Here is a 15,773-nt window from a genome sequence, read left to right as displayed (position 1 = left end):
CCAAAGTTGACAACACTGCAAAACCACCACATACCATAAATGTTAAATTAACTAGAATTATTTCAAAACACATCAGATCTGCCTATTGTTCTTACTGCCTCTTCCCAGTAATGAGTAGCCTGTGGACCCATATCTAAGTTAATACCATGTTTTGTCTAACATCTTTATAAGAAGGAAAAGAACTGGATGGAGAGCTGGCTGGCAAAGAAGTTTTGCATGCGGTGCGAGGTTGCTTTTTTGCCCCATACAAACCATCTCAGCTGCGACAGAACAGTGAGAAAGCACTGTCCTCATAGGCCTAGTGACATGGTTTGTCACTGTGTTATGTGCTTTTACTTATAAATTGTATTAAGTGCAGTGAGGATAATGGGACCTGACGCCTGAGCTGTTCTTACAGCTCGGTAGACAATCAGCCCTTCCTTCTCTGAAGGCTACAAGCTACTTGGTGTTCAGAACCAGGTTCTGATATCACAGGAACTCAAAAGACAATGACGGTGAGGGCTGAAAAATGCCAGGTTTTGTCAGTCTAGTGGAAGGGAAGATGAGAATGCCTCGTATTATTTTTTTCAGCTTTTCTGCCAGTTTGAAGTTAAAAAAAAAACGTGAAGTTAGGAAAAAGGGGGTGTTTATGTAGCCACATCAGATACTAAAATGTATTATGAAATTTTAATATTAAAAGTGTGAAAAAAAAGAAGCATGAAACAGTATGAAGACAAAGATCAATGGATTCAAATAAAGTCCAACGCCAGATTCTCCATCACATGAAAATTTAATACATGAGAGGAACACTGCAGCGTGGCGGTGGGAGGCATTAGTTTAACAAACATTGTGGCCTCCCCATCCGTGACATTTCCTAGAATAACCTTAGCTACTCAACAGGCTTCTAAAATTACAGAACATCTTTCCTGATGTGAGCTCTGATGAATTGCTCTAGAAATGGCTTAAAGCCCCACTAAAATCCCGACCATCAAAGGCATTTATAAAGACCAGCTTCTCAGGGCCCCCAGAGTTGGTGCTCTGAGACAACCTAGATGGACAGGGTGAGGAGGGAGGTGAGAAGGGGCTTCGGGAGGTGGGGGGACCACAGGTATACTTGTGGCTGATTCACGTTGATGTATGGCAAAAACCCCACAATATTGTGAAGTAATTACCCTCCAATTAAAATAAATAATTAAAAAAAAAAACAAACCAGGAGGGAATACAACTTGGAAAAGAAAAGAAAAAGAAGAGCTTCCTTCACGAGAATGGCCCCCAAACCTCTGACCCCTGCAAGTCCAGCTCCCCTGCACTCCACACTCCCAGTGCAGGGCTTCCAACCCCTCCCTGGCTCCCTCAGGCCACTTCACCTTCCTGGGCTGGGTATCTACCCACTTTCCTCATGGTGCAAAGAAATGGTTCCCAGAAGGGTGCCCTCCGAGGAAGGCAGACACCCTCTTGGCCTCTTCATTTGGCTCTGGGTTCCAACCTGTCTTTCTGGCTCCAAGAGAGTGAACCATCTTCATATGTTTTGGGCCTTAGAAAATTCTAGAAGCTGTTGATTTTTACACCATGTTTAAAATTTTAGAAAATTGTATTTTCCATTGAGCTTGGGATATTTATACTTAAGCCATCGTGCAGCTGTTTTATGCTCTACATTTTACTCTGGGTTCTAAGAACCTTACAGGATAGTGTTCGATCAAATTTGATCAAAATCTGATTAGAAGAATCAGATGACGTTTACCTGAGAGATGCTAAATTAAGTGGGATCAATTTTAACCTTATAAATATACTAAAGGCTGTTTGGACATATAAAAAGTCACACTCTGCGGTTTGGAGAAACCTCGGGAGCCCCGTGGGCCCCAGCGACCTCCCTCTATCCCCAGCTCCTGGTCTCTGTCTGCCTTCCTGGGTCAGTCCTACACTCCATTTCTCGGCTTCTGCAGTCTTCTCTTCCACTAGAACCTTTATAACATGCAAAGGACTGTGCTAAGAACTTCTGTGGCTCCTCAAGTTGCTTCATTTCCTAAACCCCCAGAGAAATTCAGCAGCGCTTGCGTTGTTTTTTCTCTTCAGGAAAGAAGGGCAGGCACTACACAGCCCTTTCTGTATGCAGACACAGTGTCTGGCCCAGGCAGTGGGCCCCGTGGATGCCTGCTGGGTGCGCGCTCTTCCTCTCTGCTCCATGCGTCTGCGAAACTAGTAAAGCAATGCTGGCTAAAACCTGCTTCAGAAACTGGAGTCCTGCCAACGCTGATGTCACAAGAGGAAACCTAAACTGTGTTTGCATCAAGGAAACCCATTATCAGTGGGAGACGAACCCAACCAGGCTGTGGAAAGGGAGGCTTCGGTTTCCAGTGACGACACAGCAGGGACACCCTAAGCTGACACAGGAGCGATGCCAGCGCCCTGCCAGGCTGGATCGAGGCTGGCTGCGATGGAAACATGACACGCACGCCTGGATTAAGTTAGCTCTTTATGTATGCAGCCCAGACAGTTATGGAGAAAAATGTCACAGAGGCATCAGGGACACAGGGCTTCCTCAAATCTTCTTCCCCCTTCTCTTCATAGTTTCAGTCTGCAAGCTAGATTAGGTAATATACACTGTCAATTTAAAAAAAAAAAGCAAACTAAATTAAAAAAATAATTCCCAAGGCAGGGTTCTGTACAGAATTCCTAAGAGTTCAAATATTCCCACTTCGGAGACCATGGAGGGCAGGTTGGTTGGCTTTGCAGGGGAAAGCGCGTCAAGGGGAGGGCTGGAGCATCACAGGTCTCCAGGGCAATGGACTGCCTCCCGTGCCCTTGGGGAGCACCACACTCCCCTGACCTAGGTCACCTCCTGTGTCTCTGGTTCCAAAGGCCCCGCGGCCCTGGCGGTGCCAGGGGGCTTGGCTACAGCCTGAGCTCGCGGTCGGGCTTCACGCTGAAGGGCTCCAGGCGCTCGGCCTCAGGCAGCAGGCTGTTGAGTCGCTCCAGCAGCGGTACCGTCTGGTCGATGCCCATCTGGATGCGACGCAGGATGGCCGACATCTCATTGACCTTCTGGATCTGCTCGGCGTATTTGGCATATCTTTTCTGGCGCTCCTGCATGAAGCTAAAGAGGGTTTCTACAGACAAATCCATCTGCAGGGGCGAGAGAAGTGAGACACATTCAATCCCATGGAAACAAGTCCCGGCGAGAGGATGGTGGTGGTGGGGGGCGGTGAGCAACAGGTGCGGACCACGGGGCCACGTGGGGGACAACCAGTGTTCCTGGAAGTGGAAGCCTGGGGGACAAAAACCTTCCCGAATGTGGCTGGAACCCTCTGCAGGGGGAGTGAGGTGAAAGCACCCAGCTCCCGTTCTGGGTGTGTAAGCCACTTAGTCCTAGGTAAGGCCCAGGGAGTTTCTAGCTCTTTTTCTTTATAGAAAGAATCCTGCGCTGGGAATCAGGCAGATGGGGTTTGACTCTGGCTCTGCCATTTGTATAGATGGAGAAGCTCTATAAGTCAGCAAAAACAAGACTGGGAGCTGACTGTTTGCAAAATTCAGACTTAATTTGAAGAAAGTAGGGAAAACCACTAGGCCATTCAGGTATGACCTAAATCAAATCCCTTATGGTTATACACTGGAAGTGAGAAAAAGATTCAAGGGATTAGATCTGATAGACAAAGTGCCTGAAGAACTATGGACAGAGGTTCGTGACACTGTACAGGAGGCGGTGACCAAAACCATCCCCGAGAAAAAGAAATGCAAAAATGCAAAATGGCTGTCTGAGGAGGCCTTACAAATAGTTGAGAAGAGAAGAGAAAGACAAAGGAGAAAAGATATATCCATCTGAATGCAGAGTTCCAAAGAAAAGCAAGGAGAGGTAAGAAAACCTTCCTCAGTGAACAACGCAAAGAAATAGAGGAAAACAACAGAATGGGAAAGATTATAGAGATCTCTTCAAGAAAATTAGAGATACCAAGGGAACATTTCATGCAAAGATGGGCACAATAAAGGACCTAACAGAAGCAGAAGATATTAAGAAGAGGTGGCAAGAATACACAGAAGAACTATACAAAAAAGATCCTAATGACCCAGATAACCACAATGGTGTTATCACTCACCTAGAGCCAGAAATCTTGGACTGTGAAGTCAAGTGGGCCTTAGGAAGCATCACTACGAACAGAGCTAGTGGAGGTGATGGAATTCCAGCTGAGCTATTTCAAATCCTAAAACATGATGCTGTGAAAAGTGCTGCACTCAATATTCCAGCTAATATGGAAAACTCAGCAGTGGCCAGAGGACAAGAAAAGATCAGTTTTCCTTCCAATCCCAAAGAAGGGCAATGCCGAAGAATGTTCAAACTACCGCACAAATGCATCATTTCACATGCTAGCAAAGTAATGTTCAAAATTCTCCAAGCCAGGCTTCAACAGTACGTGAACCAACAAGCTGGATTTAGAAAAGGCAGAGGAACCAGAGATCAAATTGCCAACATCCACTGGATCATAGAAAAAGCAAGAGAATTCCAGAAAAACATCTACTTCTGCTTCATTGACTACACTAAAGCCTTTGACTCTGTGGATCACAACAAACTGTGAAAAATTCTGAAAGAGATGGGACTACCAGACCACCTTCCCTGCCTCCTGCAAAACCTGTATGCAGGTCAAGAAGCAATAGTCAGAACTGGACATGGAACAATGGACTAGTTCAAAATTGGGAAAGGAGTACGTCAAGGCTGTATATTGTCACCCTGCTTATTTAACTTTTTTGCAGAGTACATCATGTGAAATGCCAGGCGGGATGAAGCACAAGCTGGAATCAAGATTGCTGGGAAAAATATCAATAACCTCAGATATCCAGATGATACCACCCTTATGGCAGAAAGCGAAGAGGAACTAAAGAGCCTCTTAATGAGGGTGAAAGAGGAGAGTGAAAAAGTTGGCTTAAAACTCAACATTCAAAAAACAAAGATCATGGCATCTGGTCCCATCACTTTATGGCAAATAGATGGGAAAACAATGGAAACGTGACAGATTTTATTTTCTTGGGCTCCAAAATCACTGCAGATGGTGATTGCAGCCAATTAAAAGATGCTTGCTCCTTGAAAGAAAAGCTATGACAAACCTAGACAGCGTATTAAAAAAGAGACATTAGTTTGCTGACAAAGGTCCTCTCGTCAAAGCTGTGGTTTTTCCAGTGGTCATGTATGGATGTGAGACTTGGACCACAAAGAAGGCTGAGCACCTCAGATTGATGCTTTTGAACTGTGGTACTGGAGAAGACTCTTGAGAGGCCCTTGGACTGCAGGGAGATCCAACCAGTCCATTCTAAAGGAGATCAGTCCTGAATATTCATTGGAAGGACTGATGCTGAAGCTGAAGCTCCAATATTTTGGCCACCTGATGCGAAGAGCCAACTCATTAGAAAGGACCCTGATGCTGGCAAAGACCGAAAGCATGAGGAGAAGGGGATAACAGAGGACAAGATGGTTGGATGGCATCACCAACTCAATGGACATGAGTTTGAGCAAGCTCCGAGAGACGGTGAAGGACAGAAAAGTCTGGCGTGCTTCAGTCCATGGGGTAGCAAAGAGTGAGACATGACTGAGCGACTGAACGACGACAATTGCCACTTGAGTTGCTAATACTTATCCTTTCTGTCTCAGGTTTCTCATCTGCAAACATCAGGGGACTGATGGCAGATTTGTAGGGTTGTTGGGAGGACAAAATGAAATGAGGTGTGCTAACATACCAGCTCCAATACTTTGGCCACCTGCTGTGAAGAGCTGACACATTGGAAAAGACCCTGATGCTGGGAAAGACTGAAGGCAAAAGGTGAAGCGGGTGGCAGAGGATGAGATGATTGGATAGCATCACCAACTCAATGGACATAATTTGAGCAAACCCTGGGAGATAGAGTGGTGGCTTCCCAGATGGCGTAGTGGTAAAGAACCGCCTGCTAATGCAGAAGACATAAGAAACATGGGTTTGATCCCTGGGTCGGAAAGATCCCCTGGAGGAGGACATGGCAACACACTGCAGTATTCTTGCCTGGAGAATCCCGTGCACAGAGGATCCTGGCGGGCCACAGTCCACAGGGTTGCAGGGAGTCAGACATAACTGAAGCGACTTAGCAGACACACACCTATGCGTGGGAGATAGTGAAGGACAGGGGAACCTGGCGGGCTGCAGTCCATGGGGTCACAAGGAGTCGGACATGACTTAGGGACTGAACACCACCACCACCCCAGCTAGGGCTCAGCCTAGCACTGAGGAATTTTACAATTCACTTGGTCCTCCGTCCTTGCTGCGGAGCACAGTCAATCTACATGAGCTGCCGGGAGGGAGTGGCACTCTCTGCCAGATCCACAAATGTCAACCAAGTCAAGTCAACACCATGAGAGGTAAATAGAGGACTGCTTCATGCACCCTCCCTCCAGTCAAACAAATTTGGGGTTCTGGGCTCCCCTTCTGGGATCTGTTTTCCTCCCTTGATGGGGTTCTTTGGAACCGATCATCTGGATAAAAACAGGGAGAGCGTACCACCAGAGTGTCAGATGCCCGTACCCTTCCTCTGCACAGGCCCACATCCACTCCCTCTCTGCCTGCTGCTGTTCCCTGACCAGGGAAGAAACAATCACACCACCAAGACTCAAGTTTCTGTCTCAAAGCACACATGCTCCCTCAGTCCTTCCTTCCTAGTCATTTTGATATAATAAAGATTAAAAATCACAATCATTTCAAATCAATGCAGAAAAAGCACCTGACAAATTAAATTATAAAACATTTCAGCTAATTAGGAACAGAAGGAAACTCCCTCAATCTGACAAAGGTGTCTATGAAAAACCAACACTTAACATCGTAGTTAGTGGTAGACAACAGTTTTCTCCCTAAGAGCAGGAATAAGGCAAGGATTCTTTCCCACTCTCCGCACTTCTCTTCAGCATTATACTAGAGATCCTAGACGGTGCAATAAGACAACCAAAGGACATAAAAGGCACAGGCACTGGAGAGGAATAAATAAAATGGTCTTAATCTACAGATGACATGATAGTGGGCCTAGAAAATCCTATGGAAACTTAGACCCAAAACCTAATAAAACCAACAAGTGAACTTAGCAGGGTTGCAAGACACACAGTTAATATACAAAAATCAATTGCATTTCTACATATTCGCAGTGAACAACCCAACAATGGAATGAAAAAATATATATAAAACTTAACAACTGCATGAACATCAACTTAGAGAAAGTGTCAAAAAAAAAAAATACGTATAAGACCTGAACACTGATATTACAAAACCCTGCTGTGAAAAATTAAAGGAGATCTCAAAAAACGGAGAGGTATATACCATGTTCATGGAAGATTAAATATCAAGATGTCAATTTTTACCAAATCGATTTATAGATTCATTTTCAATCTAAATCAAAATTCTAGATGGCTCTTTTTTTTGGGGGGGGGGGCAGGTAGGGATTTGATTGGCTGATTGTAACTAAATAGAATGGTCAAAAGAAGTATGAAAAAGAACCAAGTTTGGGAAGCTCCCTGATGTACTGTGGTTAGGATTTCAGGCTTTCACTGCAGTGGCTCAGATTCAATCCCTGGTTGGGGGACTGAGATTCCACAAGCTGTGCAAGGTGTGGCAAAAAAAAAAAAAAAAAAAAGAAAGGCACAAAAGAACAAAGTTTGAAAGACTTATAGTACTTGTTTCAAGACCTAATATAAACCTACAGTAATCAGAACAGTGTGGTAGTGGCATGGAGACAGGCATATATAGACCAGTGTAACTGAAATGAGTACAGAAATAGATCTAAACATATGTGGTCAGTTGACTTTTTTTTTAAACCAAAGTTTCCAAGGTAATATATTAAAGAAAGTTTTTCAATAATTTATAGAACAACTAGATATCTATACAGAAAAAAAAAAAAAACCTGAACCCCCACATCTCACTCCCTTCACAAAGATTAGCATGAAATGAATCACAGACCTAAACACAGAATCTAAAACTATAAAACTTTTAGAAGAAAACACAGGAGAAAAACCTTTGCTATCCTATAGAAGCAAAGATTTCTTAGGTCTGAAAAACATTAACTATAAAAAAAAAAAATGGTTAAACTGATCATTGAAGTTTTAAATTTTAAAATTTAAAAGAATTTTAAAATCATCGAAATTTTAAATTTTAAAATTTCTCTTCGAAAGATATCATTAAGAAAATGATAAGGCAAGACACAGACACAGACTATTATATATATATGTGTGTGTGTGTGTATATATACACACACACACACATATATTCAGAATATGTAGAGACCACTTACAACTCAATATTAAGAAAAAAAAAATCCAAGTTTTTTTTTTTCCCAGGAGAACTGACCTGGGCCTTTGTCTCATTAAAACATTCATTGAATTTCTAAAGAAAATCTGCTTTTAAGATCTTTTTGCATGCATGCTTAATCACTTAGTTGTATCCAACTCTTTGAGACCCTTTGGACTGTAGCCCACCAGGCTCCTCTGTCCATGGGATTGTTCAAGCACGAATACTGGAATGGGTGGCCATTTCCTTCTCCAGGGGATTTTCCCGACCCAGGAATCGAACCCACATCTCCTGAGTCTCCTACATTGCAGGCAGATCCTTTAACCGCTGAGCCATCAGGGAAGCCCTAAAAAGGAGAATCAAGATCCCTTCCAGGAAAGTAAGCCTCCAACTGATCAGCTGAATGTCAACTGAATTTATTATGAAGGAAAGGAGGGGAGCCCCTGGAAACGTCTGGGAGCCCAGGGAAAGCTCGAAGTAGGCGAGCTTGCCGGAGGTGAGCTTGAAGTAGAATCTGGATCTCTTGGGTAAAAAAGTAAAACTTGCCTGAAGACGGAATCCATGGGCACTGCTAAGTAAGGTGGACTACAGATCAGGAAAAAGAGAAGCTAGATATTAACCAGATGGCATTTTCCACAGAACTCCCAGGGGGAAGCCCCGACAGTGTGGAAAGAAGACATTGTGGTCAATGGCCATATCACTGTGAAGACACTGCAGGCCTTTTGTCCATGATCAAGATGACCCTGGATGCCACCCCTATCTATGCTATCTATGTCTCTAGATAGCTACTGCTCCCAGATGAGAAGTGGCTACTCATGACACCAGTGTCCACAGGGCTGAGCACTTCACCCGGGAGGGACCTGTTTCACAGATGCTCCCGTCCTTGCTGAGCTGGGGTGGCAGAAAAGCACTCGGTGGTTTTCAGACCCATTGGCTTAAACCCTCAATAGCTGACCTCCTAAGGTTTTGCCAGAGCTTTCACCTAAGGTGTGAACTGACCATCCAGACCCTGCAAAATGACCTGCTCAGACATCTGAGGCATTTCTGAGCTGGAGCTGCGTGACTCACAAGTCACTCTGAGAGCGGTGGGCGTCTCTCAGAAGTGGGGCAGGGGCTTCAGTAGAAACAACAAAATAAAGGGTTCCTGTGAGCACGTCACCATTCTAGCTTTACGGCTGACTGTATATAGCTTGCAGCTGAAGACGGTGCTGTCAGACAAAACTGGGTCAAAATCTCGGTTGTGCATATGACTGATCATCTTTGTGACCTTGAACCAATTACTTAACCTCTTCGACCTTCAGTTTCTTCACCCTTAAACTAGGCATAATGTTAGGACTTACCTCATGTGATTAATGTGAGGAATAATGAGATAACATGCACAAAACACACAGAAGAGCCCCAGATAAACACAATACCAAAAACATGAGAACTGAAAGAGAAACTATGTCTAGAAACCTCTTTCTCATGAGAAATGGAAAAGCAAGATTAAGTAAATACGGGCAGAGAAAATGATGACCTTTGAAGATATCCACATAGGCGCATGTATCTCTGTTGTATAAAGGCCCAGTGGTGCAGTGGCTGAGACTCTGTGCTCCCAATGCAGGAGGCCTGAGTTTGATTCCTCATCAGGGAACTGATCCCACATGCTGCAACTAAGAGTTCTCAGGCTGCAACTAAGACCCAGTACAGCCAAATACATAAAGAAAGAAAAACATTAAAAAAAGGAATTTTAAAGGCGGGTGAGCAACTTTTATGCCTCATCACTATTACACTATCTTCAAGGCTTACACACTCACTCAGAGGACAATCTACCATTGCATTTTTTGCTGGTAAGTTTTATTTTTGTTCTGAGCTTCTGCTACTGAAAATCTTACAACACAGTCACATTACTTACCCCCAAGTTCCCTTACAGAAACATTTCACACTATGTAATAACTGAAATCATTATTTACCTACAAGTCCTTCCGTATGTTTTTGATTTATATGTTCAGCCATGAGAATGAGTTACTATTACCACTGTTTGGTGCTACCAACATGGTAAAATAAAAATATATACATATACTTGCATGTATATATACATTTTTCAAAAAATATTTTGAAAGCAAGCAGAAGAGCTTCAATAGACGATATCCTCTCTAGCAAGAGTACACTGCTTCAAAAATTATTTTTTAAAATTTCCTGATAGAATAAGCTTTGATGCTAGTTTGGGAAAGGTAGGTCATCCCATGGAAGATGTCTAAATGCTTCATGGAACTTCCCTTTCAAAGTAAAGATAACCTTGTCAAAGTAGTGATACATACTTCAAGAGTAAACAGCTCTAAGTTAGAAAAAAGATGCATGACAACAGCAAGAGCTTCAGAAAGAAGAGTGTATATCTTCTAAATTCTAAAACCCTAAGCTGTAGATAGGTTCAAGATGGTAAAAAGAAAATTTAACTTTTTCACAGATCAAAAGAAAATGATTAGACAAACCATGTTTCACAGTTAACAAAATTCAACTCTATACAATCAACAGATTATTGCTTTTCCTCCTCTTCTTAAGTTACTTAAGTCTTTTTAAAAAAAAACAAAAAACTGTTAAAAAAAAAGACTGCTTAAGGACTTGGGACTCACCTGGTGGTCCTGTGGTTAGGAATCTGCCTTGCAATGCAGGAGACACAGGTTTGATCCCTGGTCGGGGAACTAAGATCCCACATGCCTCGGAGCAAGAAAGCCCACACACGGCAGCCAGTGAGCCTGTGCGCCCCTGGCAGACGATCGCACACGATGCAACCAAGACCCAACGCAGCCTCAATAAATATTTTTTAAAAAAGATTGCTCAAGAACTTGAGACTCTATTTTAAAAAGTCACTCATTTTTTCCATCCTTTAAAAGTAATGTTCAGCTTTTAATATGATGTCTCAGTTAACTTAAGCTTTAAGGTCAACTTTTATTTGGTCTCAAATAGTCCACTTTCTCTGTATTCATTCTGCCTTTAAATTCTGGTTTCCCAAGTTGGTCAATTTAGGAATATGGAGGTTGGGAGCTGGAAGCCACGATGGGCTGAGGCCAGCGAGCCAAGGGTTTTCTGCCCTCTCCTCACATTTCAAATCCAGTCCCAGCTTTGTTCCTTTGTATAGATATCCTTCAGCGCTCCCAAGTGTAATGAATACACAGGGGTACACAACTCTGCTCTTTTATTATAATTTTTGTTTCTAGCTAGAGGGGTTAAATGGAAAACTGAGAATTCATTCTAGTTTACATATATCCAAATAATGAATTCTCAGGTCTGTAACAATCTATAGGGATGTGGCCAAGCCTCTAATGTCTTTTTGGAGATGGGCATATCACTGATTTTTAGCAATGCAGGCTCACCCCCAGTCCTTGACTTGGCTAATAATTCGCTACCATAGAAAGATAGAAGTCAGAAGGCTTGAATTTAAATCCTACTATCTGTGTGAGCCTGAGTTTCTACTTCTTAAAAATGGGAATAGTAATACCCGTCCATCATCCACCTATTATTTTACAGTAGTGTTATAAAGATTACAAATGAGACGATATATTGAAAATGACCTAAAAAGAGACCAGAACTATAAAAATGCAAAGTTATATTATTATAAGAAATACCATCGGATGGCCAAATCTGTTTGGAGATCTGTTTTTCATAAGTACTATCATAAAACTAAGAAATTCCCCAATTATATGATCACATTAAAAAGAAACTGCTTCAGTGCTTTATAAAAAGCTTCACTCTTTCTCCCATTCTGAATCTCAGAACTACTGACTGTGATTAGAGAGCAGCTGACATAACCAAGTAAATTAGTACTGTCCCAAGGGCAAAATCTGGGGCTGCAAACATACAGCTTGAAATTCTGTCCAGTGGGCACACAGAAAGGTGCTCAACATCTTCAGTCACTAGGAAAACGAAGATCAAAACCACAAACAGCTACAATGTGACACTCACTAGGATGGCTGAAATAAAAAGCTAGGCAGTAAGTGCTGGTGAGGACGTGGAGAAACTGGAATCCTCATGCACAGCTGGTGGGAACGTGAATGCTACGGCACACTTTAGTTTCTCCAAGAATTAAACACAGGGTGACCATTAAATACCACACGACCCAGCAATTTTACTCTTTGATACACACACACACACACACACACACACACGCTCAAGAGAATTGAAACAGCTATTCACAGAAAAACCTGCAAGCAAATGTTCATGACAACATTATTTCATAATAGTCACAAAGCAGTAACAACACAAATGCCCATCAACTGGGAAATGGATAAACCGAATTGTGATATATCTATACAACAGAATAGTGCTTAGTCATAAAAAGGGAAGCGATACTGATATAAGCCACACCATGGATGAACTCTGAAAACACTATATTAAGTGAAAAAGCCAGACACAACAGGCCACACCATATGATTCCCTGTATGTGAAATGCCCAGAAAAGGTGACTCAGAGAGACAGAAAGGAGATTAGTGGTTGCCAGGGGTGGGAGAATGGGGCATGGGGAGTGATGGCTAATTTATACAGCACTTATTTTGGGGGGTGATGAAATGTTCTGGAATTAGATAGTGATACTGGCTGCACAAGTTTGTGAATACACCAAAACCACTGAAGTGTATCCTAGAAAACAATGAGAGGTACCTCAAACTCAAGCTCTTCATCATTGACTGGAACCTTCCTTCAGTTCAGTCGCTCAGTCGTGTCTGACTCTTTGCGACCCCATGAACTGCAGCACGCCAGGCCTCCCTGTCCATCACCAGCTCCCGGAGTCCACCCAAACCCATGTCCATTGAGTCGGTGATGCCATCCAACCGTCTCATCTTCTGTCGTCCCCTTCTCCTCCTGCCCTCAATCTTTCCCAGCATCAGGGTCTTTTCCAATGAGTCAGCTCTTCACATCAGGTGGCCAAAGTATTGGAGTTTCAGCTTCAACATCAGTCCTTCCAATGAATACTCAGCACTGATTTCCTTTAGGATTTGTTCTTTTTAAAAAATTTTTTTGTTTTATTTATTTTTTAGCCATGCCACATGGCATGCAGGATCTCAGTTCCCCAACGAGGGGTGGGACCCACATCCCCTGCAGTGGCCGTGCCGAGTCTCTAACCACCAAGCCACCAGGGAAGTCGCATTCCTGACTTGTCCCTGCACTGACCCCGTCATGTCCACCTTCCTAACGTCACTCTGACTGGAAGCATCTTCTGGAGGTCTTTCTTCAGCTCTAAGAACCTGACGCTGTGGCTTCATTGCTTGAGCTTTCACACATCTGCTACCTCCTGATTTTGCCTGTGACCCATATGATCAGCTGTCTCCACTTCAGAAAATGGACTGCCCCTTGCTGTCAACCAAAGTTTGGCCCATTCTAGCCCACCATCATCCATCCATTCTCATGGGGATTCAGACAGATTATAAAAGTGAGGGTTTCCTAGGTTGCAACAAAAACTCTTCCGAGTCAACTCTATGGTTTCTGGCTTTCTGACCCTTCTCCAGACGACCATCCCCCAAAAGGACCAGGAGCTCTCTGTGGGAATCTTCTCCAGGGTGCCACCCTCTTGCACAACAGACAGATGACAGGCAGATGTTTTCATCAATTACGCCATAGGCTCCGTGACATCAATTACCACACACTGGATGTTCTGATGTGACTATTTCCAAAGGCAATTGTTTATGGTGACTCTTACAGATAAGAGTAAACTCTTGCCACTTATTCTCACATCACACCTTTGATCTGTAAGTCAGACAAGCAGGGAAATCCTTCCCTGGCAAATCTCAGTCTACAAGGTCTACCGAAAACAGGAACTGAAATCCATACTAGCTGGACTGTTTCTTTCAGTAATCTTGTACATCATATTAGGATAACTAGGAAGGTAGAACACAATATATAATTTAGTAATTCCCTAGATATTTTAATGAATGTAATAAAATCACATAATAACATGGACTTCCCTGGTGGTCCAGTGTTGAAGAATCCACCTTGCAAGTGCAGGGAACATGGGTTCGATCCCTGGTTGGGGAACTAAGATTCCATGCTGCAGAGCAGCTAAGCCCACACACAACTACAGAGTCTGAGCAGCACAACTAGAGAATCCACGCACTGCAACAAAAATTCCTGCATGATGCAACTAAGACCTGACGCCGCCAAATAAATAAAAGTATTTTTTAAAATAAAATAATGTTTAACACTTACAACTACTACCACTGTGGACTCACGCTCCGTTGCTTCAGTCGTGTCCGACTCTTTGTAACCCCATGGACTGTAGCCCCCTAGGCTCCTCTGTCCACGCAAGAATACTGGAATGGGTTGCCATGCCCTCCTCCAGGGGATCTTCCAGACACAGGGATCTAACTGACGTCTCTTAAGTCTTCTGAAGTGGCAGGTGGGTTCTCTACCACTAGCGCCACCTGGGTGAGTACCAATTAAATGTCAGGCACTGTATTATATACCACAGATACATTATCTTTATTTCTCACAAGAGGCCTATAGGGAAAATACTCTTCTACTAGGGCTGCAGAATCAGGGGTTAGAGATCATAAAATGTATCCAGGGTCACACAGCTCATCCTAGCAGTGAAGTCAGAATTCAAACCTATGTTTTTTAGCCTAATCTCCCCCTAGCTTTTCTTCAGAGCCCATTAATTCAAATGATTCACTTCAATGAAATATATACCATGTTGGGCCACGTGTTCGGGACCTTCTTGATACCCTTGACAGATGCATTAATATGGCAATTTTCACAGTTTTCCAGTAGAGTGAAAAGACACTTTTGTTCCTAATTTAAGCACCACCATTTCTTTTTTTAATAACAAGGAGAACAAGCTGCAAGGCCTAACACGAACATTCACAAAACAAAAACCAAGAGGAGACCAAAGGGAATACACTATTTATTAGCAGATAAACTTGAGTGACATTTTCTCTGGCAAAGTCTGCTTATACATTTTGTACTCTGACATTTCACTTATACAAGCATTTCACAATCCTTGACTTCACTGAGGGGGCTCAGAACATGGAGGTTTAGCACAGCAGGGGGCCTCAGAGATCATCTCGTCCCACCCCTCCTCACTTTACAGAAGGAGGCCATGCCGGAGAGAGTCAGCCCACACTGCACGGACTGCCGGCACCAGGGCCGGACTCCAGATCTGATCGAAGGGCCGCCCCACCACACTACCACCAGCTATTCCACAGCGAGCTCCACCTGGTCAAACGGACTGTCAGTGTGTGTCACAACCGTGACCTAAAACAGGAGTTTTCCAGATTCACAGACACAGAGGACGGACTTCGGTGGCCAGGAGGGGAAGGGGAGGGATGGACTGTGAGTTTGGGGTTCAGTTCAGTTCAGTTCAGTTCAGTCGCTCAGTCGTGTCCGACTCTTTGCGACCCCATGAATCACAGCACGCCAGGCCTCCCTGTCCATCACCAACTCCTGGAGTTCACTCAGACTCACGGCCATCCAGTCAGTGATACCATCCAGCCATCTCATCCTCTGTCGTCCCCTTCTCCTCCTGCCCCCAATCCCTCCCAGCAT

At 43.6% G+C, this 15,773-nt stretch overlaps 1 protein-coding gene across 4 annotated transcripts in view; it reads right to left on the bottom strand.

Annotated features, from left to right (window-relative positions):
• Nucleotides 1–2,439: 2,439 nt before the first annotated feature.
• Nucleotides 2,440–15,773, bottom strand: part of BORCS5 (BLOC-1 related complex subunit 5) — a 95,804-nt gene continuing 82,470 nt past the window's right edge. For 3 of the 4 annotated variants that reach the window (XM_044941160.2, XM_025283279.3, XM_006075645.4), the window contains one exon: nucleotides 2,440–3,102. In XM_044941160.2, the coding sequence (XP_044797095.1) occupies nucleotides 2,872–3,102 (231 nt within the window). In that variant the 3' untranslated portion in view covers nucleotides 2,440–2,871. The remainder of the gene's footprint in view (nucleotides 3,103–15,773) is intronic. The other variant, XM_025283280.3, reaches the window with a different exon arrangement.

Source organism: Bubalus bubalis, chromosome 4, assembly GCF_019923935.1.
Source record: "Bubalus bubalis isolate 160015118507 breed Murrah chromosome 4, NDDB_SH_1, whole genome shotgun sequence".
Lineage (NCBI taxonomy): Eukaryota > Metazoa > Chordata > Mammalia > Artiodactyla > Bovidae > Bubalus > Bubalus bubalis.
Note: the sequence above shows the minus strand (reverse complement) of the source record. Positions and strands in the feature narration are given on the sequence as shown.